This window comes from Cyprinus carpio, chromosome B13 (assembly GCF_018340385.1).
Source record: "Cyprinus carpio isolate SPL01 chromosome B13, ASM1834038v1, whole genome shotgun sequence".
In the NCBI taxonomy this organism is placed as follows: domain Eukaryota; kingdom Metazoa; phylum Chordata; class Actinopteri; order Cypriniformes; family Cyprinidae; genus Cyprinus; species Cyprinus carpio.
This window is the reverse complement of record NC_056609.1, coordinates 25,770,571-25,786,819: the sequence shown is the minus strand read 5'-3', so window position 1 is coordinate 25,786,819 and position 16,249 is coordinate 25,770,571. Positions and strand designations below refer to the sequence as shown.

At 36.4% G+C, this 16,249-nt stretch overlaps 1 protein-coding gene across 1 annotated transcript; it reads right to left on the bottom strand.

Moving 5' to 3' along the window:
* Positions 1 to 85: 85 nt before the first annotated feature.
* Positions 86 to 7,257, bottom strand: LOC109100535 (DNA mismatch repair protein Mlh1-like). The gene is given in 19 exon segments (XM_042737454.1): positions 86 to 428; positions 584 to 694; positions 797 to 889; positions 1,071 to 1,235; positions 1,352 to 1,415; positions 1,541 to 1,649; positions 1,918 to 2,042; positions 2,304 to 2,617; positions 2,696 to 2,848; positions 3,368 to 3,465; positions 3,602 to 3,714; positions 3,815 to 3,903; positions 4,254 to 4,296; positions 4,387 to 4,478; positions 5,552 to 5,624; positions 5,819 to 5,892; positions 5,966 to 6,064; positions 6,158 to 6,248; positions 6,995 to 7,257. Coding segments are annotated over 19 exon segments (2,166 nt in total). The 5' UTR covers positions 7,102 to 7,257; the 3' UTR covers positions 86 to 275.
* Positions 7,258 to 16,249: the final 8,992 nt, after the last annotated feature.

Below are 16,249 nucleotides of genomic sequence, written 5' to 3'. Positions count from 1 at the left end.
AAAAGCATCTGGCAGATGCATATTTGTAAGTGCATTATGGTATTAAAGTCAGTTCCATCAGTAGACAGTAATGAAAACTTTGAAGTAATGAAAGTATTTTTTATTCATTTGCAGTACAAATATTTATACATTCTTGGTTTTTAATATTAGCTGGACACCAGAAATAATGTGACTGGCTGTTTATCACTGTCAGTCATTTTCAGCTGGTCACCTAAACAAGAAAATGCATAGAAAAGCAGCCATTTTTGATAGTACAACATTAACAGTACTAAAACTTAGCATCTCTCAAACACTTTGTAGAGTTCAGGCAGGCTGGCTATCTGCAGAACGCTGCCGTCTTCACTGAAGTGTTTTGGAGGACTGAAGAGATTGCGGAGTGCTTTAAAAATCAAATGCTCTACCTTCCACTGCCAGCTCATCTCTGCATCCTACAAATAATTCACACATTAAAACCATAAAAACTCTTGATTTTCCTACTAATTTAAGATCATTGACATAAAACACAAAACTGAATGCATCATGTTCAGATAAGTATATTGTTATATTTTTCTGCAGTTTGTGCAAATATATATATTTGAACTACCTGTGGCTCTTCTGCATCCGGCTCCAGTGTGTATTGTTTCCTTATGGAATAGAAGTGACTGCATTCTATGCTGAAGTCATGAAAACACTCCTTCTCTCGATCCCAGTTCACCTGCATCATCCATCAGTCATTTAGTTGCATCAGGATTCTATGTTTTAACTAATGCTCAGTACATACAAAACCCAATAAACTACAATTCAGTGAAATGCTGACCTCTGTGGCTAAACGCAAAATGAACATGGGAAGTCCCTCCATAACAGGAGTGTAATTATCAAGCAGCATTGGCAGACCAGTCAGGTTCCCTTCCTGTAAAGAAATGCTTCTGTTTTGTAAAAGCAATAGTCCAAGTGTTTTTTTTTTTTTTACCATGGTTATAAAGAGGTTTTTAGCATTTGTATCTAGGAACAACCTGAGGTCAAATAAAAACAGCATTTTGAGCTTATTGTAAATCGATTATACTGACGTAAGTTTAGTATGTGTTACTCACTTCATCTATTTCCAGAGAAAAGTACTCTTCCAGCATTACTGCTTTCTGCTTCAAGAAATCCACGATATACTGAGCCAGTCCTTCTTTTGGACCGTCCTCCTCCGTCCATCCACTCTCCTCCAAATCCAGAGCCAACATGGCCAAATCATAGAGCGGAGCTGGATTCTGAAGAAACGCAACTTTAGTTTTTAATCTGTTAAATGTATCTGATGTAAAATATAGTTAAAGTTTATTTAAAAATAAAAAATAAATAAACGTATAAAATGAATGCAACAACACACCGACAATCGAAGAACCCCAAAGTTACCAAAATCGTAGATCAAAATTTGATAAAACAGCTCCTGGCTGTAGAAAACCGGAGAGAAAAGTAGGTTTGTTGACATTCATACATTATAAAAATCAATAGAAAATGCTAGAATAGAAAGTACGGACAAGAATGGAGTGATGTCAGCAATTGTTGTGGCTCTAACCTGAGTTTGGTTGTATTGAACAGGTAGAGTTTGGTCTGGTGCTGCACTAGAGTCCACTGAGGATTGACTGAACCTACGAATGAGTGATTCTGGAGCAGATCCTGTAAACCTGTGGAGGACAAAACACTAAATCCATTACATTATATACACTACCATTAAGAAATTCATTCAGTAATGATGCATTATACTGATCAAAAGTGACAGTAAAGACATTTATGTTACAAACGACTGCTATTCCAAAGGAATTCTGAACATTCTATTCATCAAAGCATTTTTTACAAAAATATCGAACAGCACAACTGTGACACTAAAGACTAAAAACAGGCTAAATAAGGCTAGAATTTCAGTTTGTGGATATGAAGTGGATATTGTTGAACCTTTGTGAGTATGCTGCTCAATATCTTCCCGGAGCTCCTTCACGCTGGTCAGTTTAATGACGCGTCTCCTGGGAAGAGAGGCGGCCGTCAAATCCTCCTCCACCTCCTCAACATGAGGTCTTTTCCTGAAGACCAATCAAACAACAGGTTGATCTTCTGCTTAGGAAGCAATGTGAGTAGAGAGGTTAGTGGCGTTTGCATTGTGTAAACTTACTCCATTTGCTCTGCTATGTGTTAAACGTTATTCTTTAAGTTATATATCTACGTCTACATCAAAACCGGAAGCCTAAGAAATAAGTATCAAGTGCAACAACTTGCCCCAGGCTCCTCTTACATAACTGAAGTCCCACACAAAACTCATCAACAGCCTGTCTTCTGCGTTTCACCTTGGTGGTGCTTCATCAGGAGGAGGTTGACCGTCAGTCTGTGGATCCTCTGCGTCACATGGCTCCAGTACATCCAGAGCAGTCAGCATCTCCAAGTGGTCTGGTTCGGCTGAACCCTGAGCAGCAGTGGAAGAGCTGGAGGCTTTATCTGACCTGCTCTGAGCAGCAGAAGATGAAGTTGATGGCTGGAGAAACGCATCCAGCTTCTGGACTTTGCTGTCAGTGCGGACCATCTGATGGTCGTATACTCGCTCCTGGGAATCTGCTGAGGCTTTTGATGCGCTGGTGGACGCCGAAAGTCCTGGAAGCAAAGTCTATGGATAATGCACATCAGTCAAGTGTTGGCCAGATTAGATGATGTTCAATATTTCCTGCTGGAATTGAAGGATCACCTGTGTGAAGTATGTGCGTGAAGAGTTCGAGCCAAGCAGTTTACTCTCGATGTGTTTCTGAACGCTCTCGATGATGCTGTCCTCGTGCAGGAAGTGCACCTCATGCTTGGTGGGGTGAACGTTCACGTCAATGTTTTGAGGAGCAATCTCTAACTTCAGAGCGAAAGCAATTTTAAAGTATTAGTAAAACATTTCTAGATTTGTTTTATATGAATCAAGAAAGCAGATCTAAAATTTGAGTTCTGTACGTTTTTGAAAGAAGTCTCTTATGCTCAACAAGGCTGCTAATAATATTACAATTTAAAAGAATTCTTATCTATTTGAATGTGTTTTGAAATGTAATGTATTCCTGTGATGTAAAGCTGAATTGTCAGCATCATTACTCCAGTCTTCAGTGTCACATGATCCTTCAGAAATCTTTCTATGCTGATTTGGTGAAAAACATTTCTTATTATTATCAATTTTGAAAACAGCTTAATATTTTTGTGGAACCTGTGATACATTTGTTTTAGAATTCTCAGCATTTATTTGAAACAGAAATCTTCTGTAACATTATTATAAATGCCTTTATTGTCACTTTTGATCAATTTAATTGTAATTTAATTTAAAATAACCAATTTACTGACTTCAAACTTTTGAACGATAGTGTATACTTCCATTCTACAAAGTGACTTACCTAAGATAAAGAAAAGGATGAGTGTTTTTGGGAAGATAAGCAGTGTAGACAGTCTCAATTGCTTTTTTCAGGGCACTAGACTCCACCAGGCGATCTAGAAGACAAAGTCAGAATTATGAAAGCCTTATTCAAATGATATTGATCAGAACATTGATTATTCATCATAAAGACAGCTTGGATTTTTCCAACGCTTTTAAAAACTAAGATAGAAACAAACTCATAACACATACGGTTGATAAAAAGGACAAGGATGCATTTCTTGACAGAGTAGTTTGCATTGGAGATGTAGCCCTTCATTTTAAAAGCGAGTTTCTGATCTTCACACTCAACTTCAATCAGCTCCCTGAAACACACATAGAAATGTTTGCTTTACTCTATTACTGAACCTCAAATCAATGTATCCTTTTGTTAAAATGAGGTTAAAAATGATCAAATAAAAGTACCTGCTAACAGCTACACCGAACACAGCACGAATGTTGTCCAGCACAGAGGCGTTCTGAAGGGTCTTCACATCCGCAACCATCTCACCTTGCTAAAACGGGGGGTGTTATTATACATATTTAAATTCAATTTTCTCTTTAACAATATTATTTTAGTATCATTAATATACTATATAAGCTTTTTTTTTCAAAATATATTTTATGTTTTTCTTTTAGTTTGTTACATTTTAAGAAATTTTGTTGATTTTGAATTTTCATTTATTTTAATTTCAGTTTTAGTTTGAATAATTTTAGTACTTCATTATTATTACTTCATTCAGTAATAATACTAGATTATGTTATAATTCATTTTATTTCAGTTTCTGTTTATTTAAATGAGCAAAAATTCTTTTAATTTGAATTTAACAACAATAACAACACTGCTATGAAATGAGCATTTCACCTTTTTGACAGAAAAACTTTTCCCAGAGTTGTGAATGGCGTATCTGTATGACAAGAAATACATACAGGTTGACAGGAATAATCATTCCGGATCTTAAAGCAGAACAAAAACCTTCTGAATCTCATGAACACACCTGCTCACAACCTCAATGATTCTAGAATATTCCTCACTGGGGCTCTTCAGGGCTTTCCGTCGGGTAGACACGTTATAGAACAGATCCTCTACCTGGAATAAAAATCCATTGATCGTGGAGTTTAAATCATGGAGCTTTCCTGACCCCCCCCCCCCCCCACACCCACCTCCTCTCTCTCCCACTTCACTTTCTCTCAATACACTGTCCTATCTAAGGGCCGTTTACACGACAACATTTTCAGCCAAAAACACAAAACTTTTTATGCGTTTTGCCTGTTCGTTTACACCACAACAGCGTTCTGGGGACTGAAAATCCATATTTTTGAAAACGCCACCGTTATCGTTTCCGTGTAAACACCCAAAACACGGGAATCTTTGAAAACAGTGACGTCATGCGCAAGCATAGTACCTTGAAACACACAGCATTATTCTGTGTGGTGACGTAATTTCACCTGAAACAGGAAGAGGGGGTGGGACATATCTAGCAGCCCCGCCCCCTTTTTAAAATAGCCGATAGCGTTTGTTTATATCTGCTCGGGACAGAGGAAGACGCATTTGACAGCCACAGTCTAATAGATTACCCCCTAGATTCAATATGAAACTCTTCGTAAAACAAAATAGTGATCATAATCATGCAGAGGCTGTGTAGTTTTCTAAGTGTTGAACATATGCCGACTCGCGCACATGATCCTCTCTGTGTGATCGCATCTCTGGACCGGAGCCAAAGTCCGGATCAGACTGTGTGCGCTGACGCGGTTCACGTGTAACAACGTTAAACCAGACCTCATTTGCACCAATCGAAAGTCTGAATCGTTCCCTATCGCCTACATTGTGCACTACGAGCCATTCACTGTACAAAAAAAACACTTCCCTACAGGTACTGTTTACAAACAAGGTGACAGCGCCAACTACTGGCCTAGCATTCGTAATACAGCGTATTTGGCCGTTTTCGCAGATATGTGTACAAGCGATTTCTTTTTGAAAACGCTGTCGTGTACACATGAAACTTTTTAAAAACGCAAGGGAAAAACGTTTCCATTTTTGACTACATCGTTGTCGTGTAAACGTAGCCTAAATAAAGGCAAAAACACCATAAATAAATATTTTTAAAAAATGCAGTTGTGGCAAAAAAAAATTAAAAACGACTTAATGTCAGGTAAACCTACAGAAATCAATGTCCCTTGGTTTCCAGCGCAGGGTTTAGGTGGAGCTTTCAGCTTCCCATCACAGTAACTAGCCCTGTAAACAAAACCAAAGTCAGATCTATTTATTAAAAAAAAAAAAAAAAAAAAAAAAAAGGCATAATAAATAAAATATACTTATTGAGCTGCGAGTATATTAACATTCTGCATGTATGCTAAAATATATACATAATTATATAACTGTTCAATAATATATTCAATATTTTATATAATATAAAATAAAAACATTACCTGTAGGCACATTTTGCATCGGCTGTTTTAGTGGTGATTGTAACATGGGCTACATGACTTACACTGGCGAGAGCCTATACATGAAGAAGAGATTTAGGGTCAGGGTTAATCAGTAAGCGCACTGAGATCAGCTGAAGTGATTCATACCTCCCCTCTGAATCCATATGTTGCGATTGATGACAAGTCCTCAAAAGACTGAAGCTTGCTGGTTGTAAAACGCTCACAGACTATTTCCATATCATCTTTCTGCAAAAAATAAAAATGCAACAAGCTCCGAATGAGAAATTTGTCATTGAGCAATGTGTACCGGTGTGTGCGGTGTAAAAATAAGTGATTTACCCTGATGCCAGTGCCGTTGTCCTGAATGAGGATGAGCTTCAGTCCGCCCTCTTTCACTGTTATCTGGATATTTGTGGCCTTTGCATCCAAACTGAGGATTAAAAACAAATATAAATGTCTCATATTGTGTCAAATGCGTCTGTTGGGTCATATTAGGGTCATTTCCCAGAAAAGGAGCCTTATGTGTTCCTTATAAACATGTACAAATTTGCTTTAACAATGAAAGCTAGTGCCAATGTTTGTTTGATATAGACATTTTCAACAGCATTGTGCCATTTTAGTGTAATTTTAATATTATTTTAGTACTACTTATATTGTTTTAATATGTACAATAATATTATAATAACAGAATAATAATGAATTAGCGTTTAAGTTTATATTTTCCGTTGTTTTTCATTTTAATGTAGTCATTTTGTTACTTGCTTTCAATTAATACTACATATATAGTTGTTGCTTTAAGTAGATACCAAGGAGGGGAAATGCTAATATCCGTTTTAAGTGTTTTTTTTTTTTACAGTATATTTTATTTCAGATGTATTTAATTCAACGAAAACGATTTTAATAGTTTTAGTTTAAGTTAGCAATACCAACACTGAAGCTTAAGATAATTTACAATGAACTTGAGTGTTTATTAGTGATATGAAAAGTGTCAGATAATAAAGTAACACCTGTCACAAATAATCAATACACGTCATCATGTATTAGTGATTATATTAGTTTTTAGTCAGTACTTATTTGTTTATTGTTGATGAACCTCTGCGACACCAGTTATTAGGTATAGATGAATAAAATCTCACAGACAGAAGTTATTATAGTGCTGAATAAATGATTTGTCACCAGTTCTCCATCATCTCTTTGATCGCGTTGGCAGGCCGCTGGATAATCTCTCCCGCTGCGATGCGGTTCACTACAGTCTCATCGAGTCTGCGGATGACTCCCGCCATGACCAACTCTCACTCATTCACTAAATGAGAAGTAAACACAGTCTCATTAACTGGTACCCGTTCACTACATCAAATATAAGCACTTTCAAATGCACGTGAATGTTTGTTTACATCTCACGCGAGACCCGCTGAACTTCAGGCGCGAATGGCGAGCGCCCGCCTCCCGAGTGCTGTGATTAGCTAAAGCAGTGTGAACATCAACCAAATTAATGAAACCCTGTACAACGATCCAAAGCACTAAACACTTTAAATCACTACTAAAAATAAAAATATGATTGAAATGACAAAACCCAACATTTTTATTTTTATTAGTACTAATGTGCTTGACTCTGGTGAACATACTCAAAAAAAATATCCAATTCACTCTATCCTACTAAAAAAAAAAAACAAAAATCAGACCGTAAAATATTTTCCTAGTAACGTTAAGCAATTAGGCTACTAAAACAAAAAAATGGTTCATATAACTCAATTGTTAATTAGTTATATTATTTGTATACTTGTAAACAAATAAAACAATTTGAATGTAAAGTAAGCTACCTGTAATGAAAATGATGACTTGATTTTCTGGATTAAAATGCGTGTATGTGGTTGTGTGTGTGTGTGCGTGTGTGTGTGTGTGTGTGTGTGTGTGTTGGTCCAGTATTCAGAGGGCTTTCCTAGTATATGATGCCTGTCATGACCAAATTCATATATATATATATATATATATATATATATATATATATATATAAAGAAAAAAGTGAAAATAATATAAAATAAAATAAATAAAATATATATAATATATATATATATTTTATATATATATCAGATGTATATATTTTCTTTATATATATATATTCAGAATCAGAAAGAGCTTTATTGCCAAGTATGCTTGTGCATACAAGGAATTTATTTTAGTGACATAAGCTTCCAGTACACAGAGACAAAAACACACAGACAAAATATATATATATTGGCTTCAGAACAATTTATATAGTCATAAATCTTTTGAAGTGAACAGGTTTTGGTTTATATGACTTCATTTTATCTTTTGATGACATGCTGAAATACTGACACTTTATTGTGATGATTAATGAAACCTGTCGGAAGTTGACTGTTGATTTAAAAGTGGATCTGTTGCTTTGAATTATGGTAGCCTTCAGCATAAATTATGCATATGTTGTTTGCAGATTGCTGGTTTGGTAAGGAAATTAGCAAACGGCTAGTGAAATACTGCTCTGTGTCAGCTGTTTTAGACAGTTCATGCTTTTGAAGAAGGTTATCTCCACAACACTGTGTAATTTTATCAGAGGTCTGTTGATGTGCACAGTGTAATTCACTTGCTATATAATGTCCCTAAAACTGTTTATATCCTAAATATCAGATTTAATTATGAATCAAAGGCTATGTGTGTTATAGTAGATTTGTTTATTGTTCAACGACTGAATGCTTTGTCATAGCAATAGAAAAATATCTAAAAGTGCATATTTATAGCCAAAGAAACAGTTCTTCAGACTGCCATGATGTTTTATGGCGTTTAAGGGAATAGTTTTGAACTACTTCAACTTCAACTACAGAATCACAAAACAGTCAGCAGGGGGCAGAAGATAAGAGTGATTGTGCTATGTTTTCTGGTTAAAGAAAATAAGCTCTAGGCTACCAAGATGATCCAGTTCAATAAAAATTCTGTAATAATTCTGTACTGAGTGTAATGAGTTATCTGGTTCACACAGCTGACAGACTTATTTATTCAATGAGTCATAGACCACAATGCAAGCATGCAACCTGTCTTGAATCTTTGTTTCATGAATGAGTCTTGTTTCTTTTCATGTTTCATTAATATGGAATTTCATGAGTTTTCATGAAAAACTCTTTATACATAAAGTTTAGCTTCATTTAATGTTCTTAAAACATAAAAAAAAAAATATAACAACAACTCATACATAAATCAAAAAACACAAAGAAATAACATTACTAACCTTCTTCTAATAACACACATCAAAAATTACTAAAAATCACTATAAAAGTATCATAACTATAAAAGTATCATATATATAAAAAATAGATTTATGTGACTAGCAGACCAAAATTTAAGGTATAAATTATACCTTTTGTGATCCACAGAAAAAAGAACAACATAAAGGTGATGAGATTTTGGGTGAACTATTTACTACTATTCAACCAACTCTTTATGTTTCTTGTACAGAACAACCTCATGGACAGCAACCAATCTGGCTCCAAAAGCAGCCACTCAACTGAGACTTCACTGCTTTCAGTTACTAAAGCCCTGAGTCTGGCAAGAGCAGCTTCCAAATTCTCAGTACTCATCTTGCTGGACCTGTCTGCTGCTTTTGACACAGTTAACCACCAGATCCTCCTGTCCACCCTCATGAAGATTGGCATCTTAGGAACCACACTCCAGAGGTTCAAGTCTCTGCTAGGTCCTTCAGGGTGTCTTGGAGGGGGGAGGTTTCCAAGTCACAACTTCTTGCTACTGGGGTTCCTCAAGGCTCAGTGCTTGGACCACTTCTTTTCTCTATCTACACGTCATCATTAGGATCTGTCATTCATAAGCATGGCTTTTCTTATCACTGCTATGCTGATGACACTCAACTCTACTTCTCATTCCAACCAGATGATCCTACGGTAGCTGCTCGCATTGCAGCCTGTCTGAAAGACCTTTTTAGCTGGATGAAGGATCATCACCTTGAACTCAACCTTGCTAAGACAGAACTACTCATGGTCTCAGCCAACCCAACAGTTCATCACAACTACCCTATACAGCTAGGTTTGTCAGCCATAACTCCTTCCAGGTCAGCCAGGAACCTTGGAGTTGTGATGGATGATCAGTTAAGCTTCACAGACCATATTGCTACAATGGCCTGCTCCTGCAGGTTTGTCTTATACAACATTAGGAAGATTAGACCCTCCCTAACAGAACAGACCACACAACTCCTTGTCCAAAATCTTGTTCTCTCCAGACTGGACTATTGTAATGCTCTCTTGGCGGGCCTTCCTGCATGTACTATCAAGCCTCTGCAACTGATCCAGAATCTAGCAGCAAGAGTGGTATTTAATAAGCCGAAAAAAGCTCACGTTACACCTCTCTTCATTAGTTTGCAATGGCTGCCAATAGCCGCTTGCATCAAATTCAAGGTACTGATGCTTGCCTACAAGGCAACCACTGGCACTGCACCAATATACCTAAACTCATTAGTTCAGACCTATGCGGCCTCCAGAAGCTTGCGTTCTGCAAGTGAACGGCGCCTTGTGGAGCCATCCCAAAGAGGCACAAAATCACTCTCACGGACCTTTTCCTGGAATGTTCCCAGCTGGTGGAACAACCTGCCTTTCTCAATCCGAGCAGCTGAATCTTTAGCCATTTTCAGAAAACATCTAAAAAAAAAAACATCTTTACCTGACCACTTAATACTAGCACTTTATTCTATTCTATTCTATTCTATTCTATTCTATTCTATTCTATTCTATTCTATTTTATTTGGTCTAATTTATTTATATAAAAAAACACCTTGCTATGTGCACTGTGCTAGACTAACTGAGACTTGTCACAGCACTTGTATATCATTGCTCTTTTGTTAGTCTTTTATCCAAAGCGTCTGCTAAATGACTAAATGTAAATGTATTTCTTACAATGACTTTTCATTATCCTCATGTCTACTACAGAGATCGGTTCTGGAGAAATGGATAATAATGAGCTACTCAGGGTACAGGAGTCACATCAAGTGTTTCCAACTCGTCCTCACTTCATTTTGTTCTGAAATCCTGTGGTTGAGCTCCACACAGTGTTTTTGTGGCTAGACAAATATGTCTTTTCTTGCTCGCTCACATGTAGGTATGTTAGGAATTTTTTTTTCTTTGTTCTTTTATATTTTGAATGCAAATGTAAGTAATACCTGAAACCAGCTCCTTTTCCCTCTGGGTTGAGCTGTAAATCTTTCTCTTCAACACTGTCCCATGTTTGCTGCACTGAATTCTCACTGAACCTTTTTACAAGCCTGTTGAATGAACTGGTCTGACCGATGCTGAACAAGAAACTATGAGTGCAACATTCCCTGTTAGGTCTCTCTCTTATGGTTTCTCTAAAGCGTAACCTGTGAACTAGATTCTTTATTCGTCTCTGTTCTGCATTGAATTAAAGCTAGGGGCTACATTCATCTTTTTTTTTTTTTACTTTAAAAATTTATCAAAGCAGAGTTTTTGGGTTTCTGGACTGGTTCCCTAAATGAGTTGCTGAAAATCAGGAATCCAAAAGTCCACAAATCAATAATTGCCTCATTTTTCCCATTTGGCCAAACTAATTCAGGCACGGCCAGCTCAGTCATTCAGTCATATAGCCAACACTTGTTTAGACTAATCATACATGCATATTTCTATAACCGGTGCTTCAAGAAACCTGGATTTGTTTACACACAGTATGAAGGCTGATGAAGGCCTATAACCTGAGAAGGGAATTGCCATATCACATTATTTTATGAGGCGTGTTCTGTAAAGTTGAAGCCTGTCTTATCTGTCAATCTGTGTTTTTCTCTGCTTTCTGACCTGATATTTTTAGTGTGGAGGAACCTTCTAGTGAGGTATACAGTATGTACAGTATAAATACTGTAGGTAATGTGGGACACTTTCTGGTAATTTGTCACTAGCATTGTAATAAAAGATGACAAAAGGCTTAGCCCTTCACACAGTTCTATTCTGAATAGCTAAAGATTGCTAGTACACTATAGAGGGAAAAGGAAGAAGTATACAAAACAAAAACAAACCAAAAAACATAAAATATACAAAATAACATGTACCTGAAAAATAAAAAGATAAAGTTAAAAAGAGAAAAGGGGCGAAATTATCATGATCTTTCCCCAAAAAGTACACTTTCCTTAGTGCAAAACTGGTCACACTTGTAACACAGCTAGTCTGAATTTATTTATTTATTTTAATGAGTCATTTATTGTGGTTATGTTGTTTAATTTTACAATAATTTGAATCCATATATTTATTTAAATATTTTATAATGAGTCATTTATTGTGGTTATCATGTCATCAGACTCTCAGGTTAAGAAAGTGTAATTGAGAAAACAAGCGGGTCAAGCACTGAACCCTGCAGCACCTCAGAGTGGTTTTGTGATGTGACTTGAACATTCTTCCCCAATAGCTGCCCAGGAGGAAAAACTTAAGTGTGATAGAGAGAATAAATAGGTATAGAAAGATGGAAATGCTTTTTTTTCTCTAGACCTTGTTTCTTCATGTTTTAAACTTTGATATAAAATATACAACATAAAAAACAAACAAACATAATAAATACTCTGTAAATGAGTGTAAAGTAAAGATTACTGTTGTTACTACCTTATTGCCACTGTTAAGATTTTTTTTTTATTCAAAATATAGGACATAAAAAACAAACAAACAAAATCACACGAGTTAGTCACGATGACAATTGTGGCAAATATGCACTGGCCTATTTTTTGCAATATTTGTGAGTCCAGTAATACTTTTGATAGTTACAACCCTCCCCTTCTAAACAGTAATGATCATTCTTCTTTTGTTCTAATACGCCACCCTGCTGATTCATTTCACATCCATTAACATAAATTAAATCAAATTATAAGCCATATGTGAAAATGTTTTTTTGTCCCATAATAAATTCCTATACCTCAGGAGGGTGATGGTAATATCCAATGCTAATTTAGCAAATTTATTATTTGTTTTTCAGTGAAAAGCCAGAGATGAAAAAGGAGATATGTGAAGAAAACTCATGGAAATAAACATACATTTCCAAAAAAACAAATTTGCAAAAATGTGAAGGAAAATTACATAATTGTGTTTTTAGGATAAGTTTTAGCTATGAAATTAGTCATAAAGGACTCAGCCATTGTTTTCAAAAAGTATTTAAATAATGTTAATATTTTAATTGTTCATTGGACTAGATGTGCCCATAGTTGAAGAAACACCAAACAGTTTCATTGCATAACCTTTGGGTATAGATGCTATTCAGTTAGTATTAGTGCTGCTAATACAGCCCTTCCTCTCTTTTCAGTGAATGCAAATAATATTCAACAGGATTCTGCCAAACTGATGGAGGACTGTCATTTGCATGAATCTGGCTGCTGGCCAAAACATTATTTTCATATTATTTGTGTGCGAAGGCTTGCAGCATGTTTTGTAGATGCAGTTAGTGATGGGGAACTACATGCAGGCACAGTGCAGATTGTTAGCTGGTTAAACGCCTCTGATAAGATTAGTACAGAAAATCTATATATCAAACACACATATATAAAATATATTATTATATTTTCTGTTTTTCTTTTCTGCTATGAAATAAATAACAAAAAAAAGTAATTGTAACTTTTTATCTCACAATTCTGACTCTCGGAATTGTGACTTTACATATCACAATTCATACTTTTCTTCTCGAAAGTGCTAGATTACAGAAAAGAAGTCTGAATTGTGAAATTAAAGGGTCACAGTTACCTTTTTTCCCCACAAATTAAAGTATCTCCCAGTATGGGCTAGCCAAACCTTCACCTCAGCATGTATAATGTAGCAAAGTTTTGTCCAATCAAATGCTCTTTAAGATAAGATCGACCCTCCCTCTAACTTGCAACAGCAAGTAGCATGGACTGTGACTCAACTAATGGCTATTGATTATTAGATAATAAAAGGGGCTACGCCTTTGATATGTCCTTTTCATATATCAGCACTGTGGTTGTCAAGATATTTCATAAGGAATTAAAGATCTGTGATGAGCATAACAGGTATAAACACATGCGGATTAACTGCGAAGTGATATCAGTAAAAACATGTGACTTCTGCACTTGGAATGTTTTTAGGTACGAGTTCACGTACATCTTCACCCTGAACACTGCTCGCAATATGTGCTTTAGGTGGTGTCTGTTGAAACAATGCAGGATTGTTCAGGCATGCACTTGAGAAATGACATCATATCCTGTAGCCCTACCGTAGCCAAGTTTTACTTGGAAGGGAAACAAATATATATGCAATAGCATTATAGATGGCAAGCTTTACAAACATTGGATCAATAGTGGTTACTGTCTGATAAATGTGAATTTGAGGCATTTGTTTAAAGACTATAAATCAAAATAGCTTGATTAAGATTTAAAGGAACCATTTTTGTTTGAGGAGCAGTCAAAATGTATTAGCACATTAGTGCAGTAAAAACAATTACATTGTAATGTAAGTGTTACATTTCAAAATAAATTGCCACATTTACAATTGTACAATGCACACTTAAAATAGAGGTGCATATGACAATGAGGTTTGAAAAATGTTCAAGCATTTTGAGGCAAAGCATTGGCTATAAAGTTAGAAGTGAAGTGGTTCCTAATCTCACGGAGATTAATTGCTTCCAGATAAACCACACAGAAGACCTTCTGGCGTATGATGTGATTTCATCTCCGTTGCCAATGGTGGCATTGGCATATACAGAAAAGTCACACCCTTATGCTGAAACTTTGCAAACAAGATGTTAACAATAGCGCTGTGTATGTTATTTTAGAGCATTTTGCTTCCAGCAAAAACGTAATGCATGTTCAGCACATGTCTGGTCAGATTTTTGAGCCGAATGAATTTTAAATTCAGTTTCCAGAAACATTTATAGTATGTTTTAAAAATGTGGTCAGTCCAATCGAGTCATGTCTTCCACAGATCACCTCCTTTAAACTGAAAATTCTGTCATCATCTACCCGCCCACTTCTTTGTGTATAACATGAAGGGGAATTTTACATTGCATTTCAAGGAACATGCAAACTGATCAATGATTTAAAGTACAAGCAGACATGTTCATATTATGTGTGTTCTTATAGAAATATATAACATGCATAGTGATATATTATTATCTATGTATAGCACTATAATGTTACTACCCATTGCATATTTCAGTTTTGTTCACATACAGGTGCATCTCAATTAATTAGAATGCTGTGTAAAAGTTCATTTATTTCTGTAGTTTAAATGCACTCAGACTGAGGTAGTTTAAGTCTTTGGTTCTTTTAATTGTGATGATTTTGGCTCACATTCAACAAAAACCCATCAATTCACTATCTCAACAAATTAGAATACTTCATAAGACCAATAAAAAAAAAAACATTTTTAGTGAATTGTTGGCCTTCTGGAAAGTATGTTCATTTACTGTACATGTACTCAATACTTGGTAGTACTCCTTTTGCTTTAATTACTGCCTCAATTCGGCGTGGCATGGAGGTGATCAGTATGTGTCACTGCTGAGGTGGTATGGAAGCCCAGGTTTCTTTGACAGTGGCCTTCAGCTCATCTTCAGTTTTTGGTCTCTTGTTTCTCATTTTCCTCTTGACAATACCCCATAGATTCTCTCTGGGGTTCAGGTCTGGTGAGTTTGCTGGCCAGTGAAGCACACCAACACCATGGTCATTTAACCAACTTTTGGTGCTTTTGGCAGTGTTGGCAGGTGCCAAATCCTGCTGAAAAATGAAATCAACATCTTCAAAAAGCTGGTCAGCAGAAGGAAGCATGAAGTGCTTTAAAATATCTTGGTAAATGGGTGCAGTGACTTTGGTTTTTAAAAAACACAATGGACCAACACCAGCAGATGAAATTGCACCCCAAATCATCACAGAAAAGAGGACTTTGGACCACTGGGCAACAGTCCAGTTCTTCTTCTCCTTAGCCCAGGTAAGACGCCTCTGACGTTGTCTGTGGTTCAGCAAATTCCTTGACACGTCTGTGTGTGGTGGCTCTTGATGCCTTGACCCCAGCCTCAGTCCATTCCTTGTGAAGTTCACTCAAATTCTTGAATCGATTTTGCTTGACAATCCTCACAAGGCTGCGATTCTCTCGGTTGGTTGTGCATCTTTTTCTTCCACACTTTTTCCTTCCACTCAACTTTCCGTTAACATGCTTGGATACAGCACTCTGTGAACAGCCAGCTTCTTTGGCATTGAATGTTTGTGGCTTACCCTCCTTGTGAAGGGTGCCAATGATTGTCTTCTGGACAACTGTCAGATCAGCAGTCTTCCCCATGATTGTGAACCAAACTGAGAGACCATTCTGAAGGCTCAGGAAACCTTTGCAGGTGTTTTGAGTTGATTAGCTGATTGGCATGTCACCATATTCTAATTCAGGGATAGGCAACTCCAGTCCTGGAGGGCCACTATCCTGCAGAGTT